This window comes from Suricata suricatta, chromosome 2, assembly GCF_006229205.1.
Source record: "Suricata suricatta isolate VVHF042 chromosome 2, meerkat_22Aug2017_6uvM2_HiC, whole genome shotgun sequence".
In the NCBI taxonomy this organism is placed as follows: domain Eukaryota; kingdom Metazoa; phylum Chordata; class Mammalia; order Carnivora; family Herpestidae; genus Suricata; species Suricata suricatta.
In genome coordinates, this window is record NC_043701.1 from 64,731,132 (window position 1) to 64,746,316 (window position 15,185).

General features: G+C 41.5%; 1 protein-coding gene across 4 annotated transcripts in view; it reads left to right on the forward strand.

Moving 5' to 3' along the window:
• The first annotated feature begins 6 nt into the window (after positions 1–6).
• NAPEPLD (N-acyl phosphatidylethanolamine phospholipase D) overlaps positions 7–15,185 on the forward strand; it is a 43,959-nt gene continuing 28,780 nt past the window's right edge. The window contains exon 1 of one of the 4 annotated variants that reach the window (XM_029927807.1): positions 7–28. Coding sequence is in view for 1 of the 4 variants with exons in the window: in XM_029927793.1 (XP_029783653.1) it covers positions 248–258 (11 nt within the window). In the remaining 3 variants the exon portion in view is untranslated. The other 3 variants (XM_029927793.1, XM_029927799.1, XM_029927816.1) reach the window with 3 other exon arrangements.

A 15,185-nucleotide genomic window follows, 5' to 3' on the forward strand; every position in this document is an offset into this window, starting at 1 on the left:
GCGTGCGCCCGGCCGCCCCCCGCGCCAGGTGAGCCCGCGCTCCCAGCCCGCCTCCTTGCCGCCTAGAGCTGGAGCTCCGCGCTCCTGCTCCCTCTCCCGCCCGCGGATCCCTTTCGCGGTTCGCTTCCCCATCGGCCTCTGGGCGGAGCAGCCAGCACACCCCGGCCTGGGGCTGTTTGGACTGCTCAGCAAGTAGAGCGCGCGCAGTGGGTGGGATTGCCGGGCCGAGCCCTGCCTGGTCCTGGAGATGCTGCGCTGGTGAGCGGCCGGGTTCATTTGAATTTCCGCACCTCCAGAGTTGCGGAGCCCGCGTCTCTAAAGCTGCCTGGGTGAAGAGCCACGTTATTATTTTTTTCTGTTGGGAGAGTAGCCGTCTTTGGGACTTGTTTTAGATCCCATCTTCTCTGCAGATCACCTGGTTACATCTTCGCTGATCGAAATACATGTGGGTGAATTTTCTGGGGCTGTATGTAAATGAATGGGTCGACAGCTTCCTTAAGGCAACTTATTTCTGCTTCACATAGGGTATTTATCTTTTAAAAATCCATTCCAACAGGTTTCTTTGCTTTTGTCTTGAAAGTTAACCACGGATGTAAGAGCAAAAGAGAGGAGCAGGGAGGAAGCGGGTGGTGGGAGCCGGTGCTTTCTGAGTTTTCTGTTCTTTGGTTGTTTCGTAAGTTGGGTTATTCGGGCGTCTCCCTACCACCCACTCCCGGATAAAACCCGCTGTGGTCCTGATAGTTGAGATAAATATGCTTCCTTGGACTACGATCTGATATCAACACAGCAACCCAACCTGGAGAATATTAAGAGAATGAGAAAAGTTAACCTTAGTTAAAAGTCACTTAGTTCTTGTCCTTGCCTTTACTGTTATAATATGACTCACCGCCTTTACTTTGGCTGAGCCTGAAGTGTTTGCTGTTTGATGATTCCGAGTAATGTATTGAGAAGGTCACTCCTGAGATACAACTCTGAAAATTAAGCGGTTTCAATCTCTGTTAAAAATGGATACTAGCATTTCTGTTCGTATTTTAGTGTTTTTGATTTAGCCTCGGATGTTGGTATCATTTAGAAAGAAGTTATGTAATCTTTAAAAAGATTATCCATATCCCACAATAGTTTGATGTTGTAAGAAAACATTAGGTGTGTGAGAGAAGAAATTAGGGCAAGTGTATTTAAGAATTTGAGATTGGCTTCACTTAAAACTGCTTTGGGTTAACTGAAAATATAGTCTCAATTTTCAAACATTTTTTGTTAGATCCTGTAGGCCTTCCTGCTGCAAGGATGTCGGTAAGTCTCCAAGAGAGGGAAATAGTGTATTTCCCATACCTTGTTTTCACTCACAATTCCAAGTTAAGTTGTACAGATTCCATATTGCAAAACTTAATTTTTAGAGTAGTCCAAGGATAATTGTATGAAGGACACTGTAAGCATTCCATTGTAGGGTTTTGGTTATGTTTTAGTTGATAGAATCATCCTCATGTTTGTTTGAAAAGGGTATTATGTTCCTTTGGTGTTTCTGAGTTTTGGAAACAGGATTTTTAAGAACATTTTGTCTCTTTGGAAAAGTACTGTTTGCCTTTGGTTTTGGTATTTCGTTCTGCTTTTTCTTTGTAGTGGTAGAGGGCTGTGGATCTGGTGGGTTTTTCCATTCCTTTCTACTTTTTTTTATGTAAATGAGAATATGACTGTAGCTGAGAGGCTGTTGATCTGGCATTTTAGATTGAAAAGCACACAAGGAAAAAGTGTTAGCATTGAAGTGTTATTGGGGGAATGAACTGTACCCATACGTAATGGTTAATGAGCGCCTTTATGCTGAAGGCCTGTGAGAGCATGTATAAAATTGGCATTAAAAATCACCTATGTGATTTCTAGCATAAGGCTCAAGTAATAAACCATTCTAACTGCTATAATCCTGGAGAATTCTACTTATTTCTAGTTTATAGTTAGTACTTTGCTGGAATTGTCCTTTGAATTAACAACTATTTCTTGTGTATTTAATATTTTATTAAGAGACTTTTGTGATAGATTATGAACTCCTGTGACCCCAGGGTCAGCTTCGTTATGTCAGAAATGCAGTCTTTTGCCAACTCAGGTGGTAAAGTAATGCATTATCAGTATTATAACTGTGACGACTTTTGCCAGCTCAGGTGATTAAATTATATATTATAAGTAGCACTTACAAAGCCCACTTGAATATTTATGTAGTTTTAGTTTAATAGACCTACAACGTGTGAAATTATTAACGCCATTCCACAGATGATGCAAACAGGAGACTGAGAGCATGGGAGATTTTAGTGATTTGCCCAAGGTTCCTGAGCACCGTGGCTCTGGCTTCCCTAGTATTATCCACTGCTGCCTCTTGTCAGAAAGGTGTGCCGGTGAAGCCAAGGTAGAGAGTGTCGCTCAGCAAGCTGTCGTCAGCATCACAGCACCCATTGTACCCCTAAACCTGTTATTTGTGAATGATTGGTAGCATTGGGTAAAGAGGCCCAGGGCTGGCATATAGATGCATCCCCATAAATTCAGAAGTGTGATTGAGAAATAACTCCGTATGTACCTGCTACCTAAAACAATCCATCTTTGGAAGGAAGCAGAGTTTCATGTTTATCTAATTTGGGGGGTCTTCCCAGATTAAGAAATAGTAACCTATTGACTGAACAGGAAGTGCCTGTACACTTCTATGTTCTTTTAAAATCTCTCTTATATATAAAAGTAAAGTTGTCAGAATAAAGAAACACCAAGCTTCCTGACTGTTTCTGGCACTCCTTAAACTGCTCAGATGTTTGTTTGTTTTGCTTACAAGACCCTGGTGCTGGGACATCTGAGCAACAAGCAGCAATTGGTTTGGAATGTTTTCTGTAGTTCTTCAAACTACAAAGATGTTCTCTAAGTTACCGTGTTCATTCCTTTGGCTTGCTCGGAGAGTTTGTGAAGAGAAGTACTGTGTATATATTCAGGATATGGTGCTATCACATGGCTGAAGTAACTAGGGACAGTTTAAAGAGTTTCTAGATTTCCTATTTGAAAAACTTAAGGTTCATTTATCTGTTTAGTAGCTAAACTAAGTAAAATACCTGACATGAAGTGAAATGTGTCCTTTATCTTTTAATTCTGATATGCGCTCTTTTGGTCCAGGTGTTGTTAAACATAATTACGGTGAGCGCTTGGCTCGTCAGCAGTCCAGGCTCTATCACCAGGCGGAGCTGGAGCCTCGGGATGTCCTGTGACCCTGCAGCCTGACGCGCTTCACGGGGTTCACACAGTGATGAACTTGAGTCTCGGAACGTTCAAGTCAGAAAGGACTTTAGTGTGGTCCAACCTCGTTAATTGACAGATTTCCTGTTTTACTCTTGCGAGAGTTTCTAGCCAATCATGATACCGCAGAACCCAAACCTCAAAATTAGACTTCTCCACCATGTCACAGAGATGAGGTACTTTAACACTCAGAAAGCTGATTCCTCTTTTATCCTTTGCCCATATAGTATCTCAGTTTTATGTGTAGATGAGCTGTTCGTTGTGCATAAATACATGCTGTTCAGAGCTTGTTGTTTAACTGGCGAATATGGATGCTGGCAGACATGTTGAATATCATTACATTGAAGAATTTGACAAACTTTTGGTGTTCTCAGCAACATTCTCTTGGTTAAGCACGAATATGTAGAGCTTTATAATTCCGTTTTGCTTAGCTGCCTAAGTATCTTAAAATCGTACTTTATAATCACGCTCATCTCCAATTTACTGTAAACTCACATTTTAGTAAGTCTTGTTGAAGACATAACTGTGCAATTATATGGTACCCCGAGGTGATAGAGTGACCATTCCTCCAGATTTTCCTGGGTCTGAGGAAGTTCCCAGGACACCGGACTCTCAGTGCTGAACCTGGGAACGCCCTGGGCTCACTAGATGCATTGACCCCTGTGCCTGAAGGCGTCTCTTCCTGGAATTTGATTAATAATTCTTCCTGGTTGGAAGGGTAAGATGCTAGGTGGTTATATGGTGGACGGACTCAGAGACATCTTTTCAAGGCAAGGAAAAGCTCTTCAAGGCTTCACATATAGTTTCTGTTTATATGACTGAAATACAAAATATATAAACAGAATTCATTACTGGTTGGTTTGAAAAGCTCTTCAAGGCCTCACATATAGTCTCTGTTTAAATGACTGAAATATAGAACTATATAAAAAGAATTTATTATTTGTTGGTTCTTCACAGTATAACTTTAAATGAGAACAGTTCAGTAATTAAATGGGTCACATCATTTGAAACCTCCATGTTAAATTAAACGGGCAGTTATATTTATAAGGGAACTTATCAGGGAACTACGAAGTTAGTATTACTACTAAGTAGTTCCCTGATAAGTTCCCTTATAAATGCTTTTGACTTTGAAAGGGACAAAAAAAAAAAAAAAAAGACAGTGTTGAAAGCCTTTTCTAGGCTAGCCTGTGACACTATGTTAGCTATAGGCTACTAACTGTGAAACTGGTATCTGTTCTAGATAAATTCATGGGATTTTCCTTGCAGATTCCACATGATGAATGGAAAGAGTGTGGACTTTAGAATTTGATTCAACTTGGATTGGATCTCCAGGTCTAGTGGTTAACCAGCTTTTTTTCACCTTATGCAAACTGTTAAACTCTGTAAACCTTTTGTGACATCACTTTTAACATGAGGGTAATATCTGCCTCCTAGGCCATGTGTGAGGATCGAACACAGTAACGAATACATTTAAAGTGGCGCATAGTAGGTGCACATAGTAAGTATGGTGATAAACAGTAGCAGTCAGGTCTGCTGCTTGGAGTACCCACATTTGGATTAGGAAGGATTATGTTTTCATGGCTTTCCTGAACTTTGCAGCTATGGTTACTATCTCAGTTGGGATTCGTTTGGGGAGGCCTAGAGTTGGAAAAATCCAGACTTGTTCTGGGGGCCCCTGAAGTCCTTTTAGACCTCTGTGCCCTTCCCAGGAGCTGCCCACGTGTTCATGGCTCACATGACTCCAGCCAGCAAGATGCAGGAAGAACCCAAGGGCATGTCTCCCTTGCCCTTGAGGAGACCCCCAGAGCATCCCGTGAGACTTGTTTTTGCTTGAATCACAAAATGTCATCACTGTGGCTGATCCTTAGTTGGAAAGGTGGAAAAGTGAGGCATTTAGATGGCGCAGAGCTAGTAACCCTAAGTAAAACCAGGGCTCTGTTACTGAAGAGAAAGGGGGGAGGGGACTAGATTTTGTGGTAGGCATCTTCTAGTCTTTACCACTAGGTCACAACTTCACCCGCATAGGAGTCAAGGCCTCAGGAATTCCCTGGGATTTTTCAGTTTTTCTTTCTGTAATTAGTAAGAGGAATGCCCTCTGTTGGCGTTTTGTCTCACTGTCCTTTGGTTACTTTTGCTTCTATTATCATTTTGATTCCCAACAAGTTTTTTCCAACACAATTAACTCTGTCCTAGTGAAGAGTAATTAGGAGATTAAGCGCCTGTTCTTTCTTTATGTACGTAATAAATATTATTAAGCACTCCTGATGTATATGCTGCTTTGGGTTATAATAGGCAATGTGAATCACCACTGACTATGTTGCCTTTTTTTTTAATTTTGGTTTGGCTTCCTGGGAGCACAGAGTTGAATTTTTGACCCAGCTGGATTGACTACAAGTCTGTGACGTATCAACTTTAGTCCTTAGCATTGTGGTCTTCCTAGTCCTCGTGCTATGTGGCCACTGTGGGGTGATGCCCCCTCTCTAACTTGTAGTGCAGGACAGGGAGAAAGAGCAGACTTGTTGGCATTTGCCAGGCTACCATAAATTCGGGGGTATCAGAAAGTCCCTTTGGTCCTTCTTAAATGCCTGTCCTACCTTTATGCCAATGACTAACTCAGAGAACCGATTGTTAACCCCGCCTATATTGGAATCACTCAGAGTAAACACTATCTGGGGACCCCACCTGACATTTTCATTCAGTAGCTTCAAGTATAGTTTAAATTTTTCTTTAATGTTAATTTATATTTGAGAGAGACAGAGCCCAAGCAGGGGAGGGGAAGAGAGAGAGGGAGACAGAATCCAAAGCAGGCTCCAGGCTCCGAGCTGTCAGCACAGAGCCTGACAAGGGACTCCACTTTAAGAGCTGTGAGATCATGAATGGAGCTGAACTCGCATGTCCAATTGACTGAGCCACCCAGGTGCTCTGACTCAAGTATAGTGTAACAGCCTCTATGTCCTTGTCTGATGTGTAGCCAGCCTTGAGAATCCCAGGGTTTGAAGGCTTTGTACTCAGTTGGCTTGGAAATACTTAGGTAACAACATGGCACACCTCTCTATCAGTTATTGAAGATCACATCCTTTCCTAATAACCTTTTTTGACCACTGGAAGGGGACGTGCAGAGCGCTGAGATTAAACCTCACTTGGTAGGAGATAAAAGATGCTGAATTGCTTTGGGAGACATTTAGCCAAAGTTGGCCATGCTTTGCCTGTTTTATGGGCTCCTATGGTGGGAAGTCCTTTGAGCCAAAGAATTCTGGTAACTAGCACTCAAGCTCTGGGGAAATTGCTGCTTCTAGATGTGGCCTCTGTTAGTATCATGAGTTTGTACATTTTTCTCCCTGAGGGGCAATACGGAGAGATGGGAGGTGGGGGTAGAGAGGATTATTATTTTCAGAGCCAGGACACTATTCAGGGTTTATGAAGAGTTTCCTGAGAAATCCAGAGAGTCGTTGAGGCCATAAGAGGCTGTGGGGTTGCGTAGGAATCCTTTGGGAACCGTGGTTTCATATTTGTTATGAGTTGTATGAATTCCAGGAAGACTGGGAGTTGCTTTTACTCAAATATAAGAACAAAAGCCCGTTCCAGAGTTTCATTTCAGTTTATTCAAGCCATTACCCTCTGCTCCCATATCTTATAAGTGCAGAAATTTGAAAATGGAATATGTATTCCACTAAAGTACTTAGAGTGTAATAAGATAGTGGTTTACAGTTATCGAGGGTTTATCGTGTGCCAGACACTCGGCTAAGGTTTGTGTACATTGTGTCCAGCACCACAGTGAATGGGCATCAGATAAGGAAACTGTAAGACTTAGAGACGACAAGCAGGAAAGTATTTGCTTTAAAATGTTTTACATTTTTTGTGCTCCTTTTCCTGGTTATGTGGTTTTTCCTGATAACTGATTCAAGTATGTTTTAATTATATCCATTTTTTATGTGCTTTTATAATTTACGACGTACTTGCAAGTATTCTGAAAATAATGCTGGGTTGAACTTGGGGAATCTCAAAGTTCCTTTGAACTTGAAGATTCTGTTCGTTGACCTGTTGGGGGTGTCACACACCACCACTCTGAACCTGCTGTGACACTGTCAGGAGATGGGCTGCGTGGAGTCTGAGGTCAGTAGTGCCCTGGGCCTTGCTTCCTTGTAAAACCCCCCATTATTGGTTTGTTTTTTTGTCATTCACCTTTTTATAAGTGACTTTGGCATCCCTGATCCTGTGGGTCACAGAGCTTCCTGTCAGTGTGGCACACAGGGAGAAGTATTCCTTACCAGTTGAATTTGGGCCAGTTTTTATGGAAATGCCTTATATAAAAACTACAGTTTTCAGTATTCATAGCTGACACTTCCGTAAACCTAATTCTCCAAAATCTACATGGTTGCTTATGATGCTTTTTTCCCCCTAAAGGATTCTGAAAGCTTGGAGGTCAGAGGCTGGTATTGCCCACCATACCTGGAAAGCTGGAATTTAGATAGAGTAGACATTCAAACAGTGTTTGGTAAATGACTCTGAGAATGATTTAAGTATACAGGCCCTCACAAATTATACCTGAAATCTTGTTCTAAGGGTAGAAATCTAATGGCTGTTTGATCGGATTTGTCATGAAATCTCCTCTGAAATATTTTAAGCTGTAAATAATCTCCTGGTCTGCTTGGTAAACCCATGAAACTACACTGTCTCCAAGTAGCTAACCTTGCTGTTAGATGAAAAATACTGTGCTTATTCCTTGCTGCCCAGCCTGGGAAGGTGGCTGCGTCAGAGCTAACTGTCAGTGGGAGCCTCCCACCCTGGAGGGGAACTGGGCGGGACCTGTGGCTTGGGAGTAGCCACGTTGGAGGCGGCCGCTCATCTGTGGCCTGGGCAGGCTCTCTGGTTCAGCCACCGGCTGTTAGAATTGGAGGTGGAAGGGGCCTTAAGGCCTCTTAATTTATAGATGGAGAAAGTGGATCTCAGGGATAGTAAGTGACTTTTTTTTTTTAAGTGTTAAAGGATTCAGGGGCGCCTGGGTGGCTCAGTCAGTGAAGTGTCTGACTCTTGATCTGGCTCAGGTCATGATCTCATGGCTCGTGAGTTTGAGCTTGGATTTGGGGCTCTTGCTGGTATCATAAAGCCTGCTTGGGATTTTCTTTCTCCCTCTCTCTGCCCTTCCCCTGCTCTCTCTTACTCGCTCTCTCAAAATAAATAAACTTAAAAAAAAAAAAGTAAATGTTATGTAATTCAGTGCAGACTTACAATGGTTTGACTTTCGGTTTTTCAACTTTATGATGGTGCGAAAGCCGTGCATATTCAGTAGAAACCATACTTTGAATTTTGAACTGCTCCAGGCTCATGTTCATGGTATGATCCTGGCAGTACTGAGGTTTCCACTCAGCCCTGTGATCATGAGGGTCAGTAATCAACACACTTAGAGCAGTTCTGTCCCCACATGACTATTCTGTTCTCACTTTCAGTACAGTCAATAAATACAGTCCAAAGTAGCCTTTGTGTTAGATGATGCTGCCCAGGTGTAGACTGACTAAGTGTTCTGAGCACATGCACGATAGGCTCGTTGGGTAGGTTAGGTGTGTTGAATGCAGTACTGACCAGAGATATTTCCAGCTTCAGAATGGGTTCATCGGGATTCACCCTGCTGTAAGTCGAGAAAGATCAGGACAGTAAAAGTTGGAACCAGAACTGGAGGCTGGACGTAAAAGAGAGTGTTTTCCTCACTCCCCTCCTTTCCATCCAGGAGCTAGAGACCAGTTTATTCATTCTTGTTCTTTATGGGTTATACTTTAAAAAACAAAAGCTTTCTTTTTGCATAGTTGAAGGAAATAGAGACAGGAGAATATTCGAAAGAATATTTGTGTTCAAATCTTGGCTTAAGGAACAGTAAATGAGCACGTAAGGTCATGTAACAGATCTAGGGTGCATTTGTAAATTTCTTAGCCATCAAGTTAGGCTTTTCTCCCCACCATCCCCATCCTTTTCAATTAAGTAATTATATAGGTGTTACTGATTATACCAGAGATGAATCTGCACTTTTTATTTGCATTATTTTAAGACATTCAGGGGGCGATAACTGTGTCCTTTCAGTAAACCTACTACTTCATGCATGCCTTCTCAATTTGCTATAACATGCCGTTTTAGTATGATTATCCTATGGATTCCAGTGGTATTACTGTAGGTGGTATTTTAAAACGGGCTTTAGTCTTGGGGTGCCTGGGTGGCTCGCCTGTTAAGCGTCCAACTTCAGCTCAGGTCATGCTCTCATGGCCTGCATCAGGCTGCTGTCAGCATGGAGCCTGCCTGGGGTCCTCTGTCCCCCTCTCCCTCTGCGCCTCCTGCTCTCTCTCCCTGTTTCTCTCTCTCTCCCTCTCCCTGTTTCTCTCTCTCTCCCTCTCTCTGTTTCTCTCTCTTTCTCTCTCTCTCAAAAATAAACAAACATTAAAAAAATAATGGGCTTTGGTCTTAAGCTGCTTTGTTTAGTTTATTGTTTCCAATTCTCATCTGTTTACGGTTTCTAATTCTAATCAAAGCTTTGCTTATACATTATTTTAAAGTTTATTTTGAGAGAGAGCATGTGAGCAAGTGCCCCTTTTTCTCTTTTTTAATATATTTATTTATTAGAGAGGTGCCTGGGTGGCTCCATTGTTTAAGTGTTGCACTCTTTATTTTGGCTCAGGTCACTCCCACTTGTGAGTTTGAGCCCTGCATCCAACTCTATGCTGACAGCTCAGAGCCTGGAGCCTGCTTCAGATTCTGTCTCTTTCTCTCTCTCTCTCTCAAAATAAATAAATATTTAATAAACCCCAAACTTTTCCTTATTTACATATAGGAAAAACTTTTCTTGTAGAGGAAGCACCTACAGTGTGCATATTTTAGTGACTTAAAATCTTTCAATAGCCTGTGAAATGACTTCTGGTTCAATATGTTGAATTTTCTGAAGTAGCAAAGATTTTCAAAGCCTTTGCTGTTCTGTGATCAAGAACATCTGTTGTCCTGAAGTAGTTTTTTTTTTAAATTGTTAAATCTTAATTTTTGAGAGCGAGAGAGACAGAGTGTGAGTGGGGAAGGAAGACAGAGAGGGAGACACAAAATCCAAAGCAGGCTTCAGGCTCCAAGCCATCAGCACAGAGCCCGATGCGGGGCTCAAACTCACAGACTATGAGACCGTGACCCAAACTGTGGCTGGACGCTCAACCGACTGAGCCACCCAGGCACCCCTGTCCTGGACTAGTTTTTAAAGAGAAAACATGTTCTCTAATACGTGCCCCAGAGAGTTAGGTGTGTTCTGCATTCATTACTCTCAAAACTGTCTATTCTGAGTCTTCTGTGCTTTTGGTAAGGTAGCATTTGTGAATTACTTGTGTCAAATGACAAAAATAACACAGTGTATTTAGTAATCCGTGGATCTGGGGCATACGGTGCTTCAGAAGCAGTGGAACACTCTTCCCGAGAAATTCTTGCACTAGTCCATTTGCTGGAGCACAGAAGAGGTGATGTGGAAACAGTGCCTGGTTGGGGAGGAGGTCAGGGATTTTCTTACAAGGCTAGCAGGTCCTGTTTTTAGTGTAAGGAAAGCTAGCTAAGCTGAGTTGGGAGATTGTGGTTGGTGTGTGTTAGGATTTCCTGACAGGTGTTTCCCATAAGTGCAGGCTGGGCTGGATTTAGATTTGTGGGCCAGGCAGCCTCTATTCTGTGGATCCTGATGTGTGATTAACGTTATCATTTGTTGAAGTATTAAAGTAACTTTTCTGTCTATAAGCAGATGAACACTTTATAAGACAAATTTAAAGTTTTTTCTAAACACAATACTTTGATTATTATAAAGGATAAGGAAACCTATTAGACATTTTATAAAAATACTTTTTTTTTTTTAAAGGAGGTTGAACGCCCAGTGTAGCATCCATCCGGGGGCTTGAACTCCCAACCCTGAGATCAGGATCTGAGCTGAGATCAAGAGTTGGATGCTTAACTGATTTAGCCACCTAGGTGCCCCCCCAATACTTTTTTTAACATAAGATTTTTAAGGAAAGATACATATCAGCAATCCGCTTTTAAATCTATCTAGAATTCTAAAGTGTTATTTTTCATTTGAAAAACTCAATTGGATCCAAAGTTTCTAGTTATCACATGATTGACTTTTCTACTGAAAAGTAGACACAAGTAATTCACAAATGCATTTGATAGTGGTTGGAGATACTACTCCATGCTGTCATTGCTTCTCATTACTGCCCTTTAAGGAGATATTTAGGAGCTATCTTTATTTAACCGGTGCGTAACCCCACGTTGAGAGAGGTTGGGTTACCTTCCCTGCGCTAGTGTCCCTGTAGTTAGTGGTAAAACTGGAGTGCTTTCTCTCACACTCCCTGCTAATGTTCTTTTCCCTTTTGTGAAGGTAAATTATTTGGTGTGCTATGAATTTATCCTGTGTATACATCTATATAAATGTCCACATGTATGCACATATATATTTTAACATATTTTTACTTAAAAATTGTTACAAGAAGTTGTCATAATTTTTTGTGTGTGTGCTCCCAGGTATTGTATATTAGGTTATTTGCTTTGCTTTCTTAGCTTTTTAGTGAAACTGGTTGTTAAGTCAACAGAGTGAGTAAAAGAAACGAAACTCCTAGATAACAAACAATGCGGTGCTTTCTTTGTTCATGTATGTGGTGCACATACCTCCCACAGAACATTCTCCCTTTCATTAGCCAGTGTACTTCCCCCCCACCAGACTCTGAGATGCATGTGGGGGTTAATGTGTCCGGGGAAGCCTGTATTGCATGTGAAGGATGGAAACAGTTCAATTTAATCTACGGAAGCCCTTTGCAGACATTTCAGTGAATTGAAATAGTTTCATTAGCTATGGTATCTAGCATTGCATCAAAAGTACCCTTTTCTTCACTACACATAGGACCACGGATATAAAATTGTGAATTTCATGTTATTTTTAGATATCTGAAAATACAGTTCTGAATGTTTTCCAGATTTAATGTCAGCATTTAAAAAATTTTTTTTAATGTTTTATTTATTTTGGATACAGACAGAGACAGAGCATGAGAGGGAGAGGGGCAGAGTGAGAAGGAGACACAGAACCGGAAGCAGGCTCCAGGCTCTGAGCTAAGCTGTCAGCACAGAGCCCGACGCGGGGCTCGAACCCACGAACGTGAGATCTGACCTGAGCCGAAGTCGGAGGCCTAACCGACTGAGCCACCCAGGCACCCCTAATGTCAGCATTTTTGTTGGCATGTAATGGATAGTCATTCAACTAGTATTTATTAAATGTCACCTCTAGGCATAATGATTTGCAATGTCATGATTTAGCAGTATGTTGAAATCCCAAACACATGTTGTACTAATGTAATTTTTTCTTTAATTTTTTACATAATGTATTCACTCTAGGCAGCTGGCAAATCTTAAATGTCAGAGAAAGAAAGGATAAAACATTTACTTTAGAAATAGAGAGTTCTTGTTTTTTGAAAGCGTTTTACCCATGTGTGCAGTTATTGAAATAAAATATTTTTACTTGGCACACTTGTCTTCACCAAATGTCACAGCTCAGATCTCTCTTTGGTTAGAGACATTGGGGTAAGTTCTTCTCCTGTTAAGTAGGCAATTAATCTTCAGAGAAATGTGGAGAATGTAGTTGATAATTACTAGATGGCATTTATGTTGCCCTTTTTATAACAAATTGTTCTTTACTATGAAGCTGTGGATGCCTTTTTTTTTTTTTAATACTTTATTTATTTTTGAGAGAAAAAGAGTGGGAGAGGGACTGAAAGAGGGAGACCACAGGATCTGAAGCAGGCTCCAGGCTCCAAGCTGTCAGCCCAGAGCCCAACTTGGGGTTGGAACTCATGAGCAGTGAGATCATGACCTGAGCCAAAGTTGGATGCTTAACCGATTGAGCCATCCTAGTACCCCAACAAATTGTTCTTTAAAGAAGAGCATTTATATTTTCTATTAGTTGTCATAGGGCTTTGTTTAAATTTGCTTCTGGATTCTAGCTGTTTAGTCCAAATTTAGCGATTGTTCACACAGTTAGCTGTTGTTCACAGAGGAGAGGAGGGTTAACAAATTAATTGTGGTTCTGATTGTATTTAATCACCAAGGTTAAATGTTTTGGCTCCTCTTCCAGAATCTATATTTCCATATAAAAACTGGTGTATTTTCTCAATGTTAAGACAAACATTTTATGCACATTTGAACACAACTAATACCAGGTTATGTCATATGATGAGTGACATTATAATTAATACTGTTACTTTCTTAGGGACATAAAATAACAGTGTTCCTTACCATCATGGTGCTTAAAATTGGATGAAAATCAGCATAATGTAAATACTGCTGATGATGTAAACTTCATCCAGTTTTTAACTCCTGAGTTCACACACCTCCTTTCACTTACTGTTGGCCAGAGATCAAGACTGACTTTTATGTTGTTAAATTTGGAGAGAGATCTATGACCACGAGTAATGAGATTTGCTACTTTGAATTAAGGAAACTCAAGCCTGGATACATTAAGACGTTTGTCTGAGTTTGCAAAGCTGAAAGCTACTTACCAGCAGGGCCACACAGAGAACCTGTTCATCTTCAGTCTTAGTTTTCCCATCATTTTATCTTTGATGTTTAGAGAGGACCATTGTGAGATTGGCACTTTCCACTACAGAATGACCAGAAGACTGGGATTTGATGAGGAGCCTTCTCACATGACCCAGATCTCAGGCAGGCTCTCTACGTCTCCACTGACCGAGGCTCACTTTGTCCCTGGAGCACCTGTTGATAGACCTTGTCACTTTGCACATTCACCGAATGGACTGCAAATACTTTTCCTCCAAATGAACAAGTCCAGATGGTTACAGTTCAGGTTTCCATGTCCTTCTAGTTTTTTCATATCATTTCACTCACTGTGCATAGTGTGAAATGGGACAACACAGTGCCAACATTTCATGTTGCGTGAACACTTTCACGGTAGTACATGATCCTGGGAATATGTTTGAGTACTCAGTATTTTAAAACTCATGTGCAAAGGCCCTGTGATGCTCATAGGTAGCCTGGAGGTGGGAACATGATGCCTTTGAGAAAGTAGATTAAGGCTTGTGTTTGGAGTAGAGGAGAGTGTGGGCAGGGCTAGAAACATCTTCATAGACCATCTTCCTGACCTTTGCCCTATTCTGAGAACCAAGGGAAACTTCTGGAGGTTTTTCCGTTTTGTTTTTTACCAGATTTATCTTTAAAAATATCATTTTGGAAGACTGGGGTGAAGGGCGTGTTGAGAGAGGATGGCTCTTTACTCGAGAACTAGTTCCACGAATTGGTTGGGGTGAGAGCCCGAGTGGATGGGAGAAAGAAAATGGGGACACATGAAAAGACGCTTTGAGAAGGTTTGTTGTGCAGGGTTAAAGCAGATCAGTGAACCTGTTTTTCATTTTCATTTTACTCCCCGGTCTCTGGAAACCTTCTGTTCTCTTACCTTTTATCATCCCTCCAAAGCAATCTGGGTCCTAGGGTAATCATTTCCATGGGGTGTCTGTGAGCATTTCTACTTGGATTCTTTCCTGTTGTCTCAAACCCTATCTCATGCTCACTGGTCAGAATTACACTTTCTCTTCCATTCTCTGAACACTGGCTTTCCCCTAATTCCTTTACCTCGGCTCTTGGTGCTGTCATTTCTTGATCCTGCCCCCTTTTTATCCATCCCCCAACCTGCCTTACAAATTGTCCAAAGTTTGTGATCATCCAGAGACTCAAGTCTTACTGATTGATCCTTTTGTCTCTTGGGTTTATTCTGTTCTTTCTTTTCTCACTGTCACTGCCTTCTCATCTTTTGAGAAGGCTGTTACCTACGTCTTGGTGTTTCAGTTAGAAATGGGGATTATCCTGTCGTATCCCACAGGCCGGGCCGTCCCTGGCGTTTGGCGGTACCTGTTTCGTCCGCCCTGACC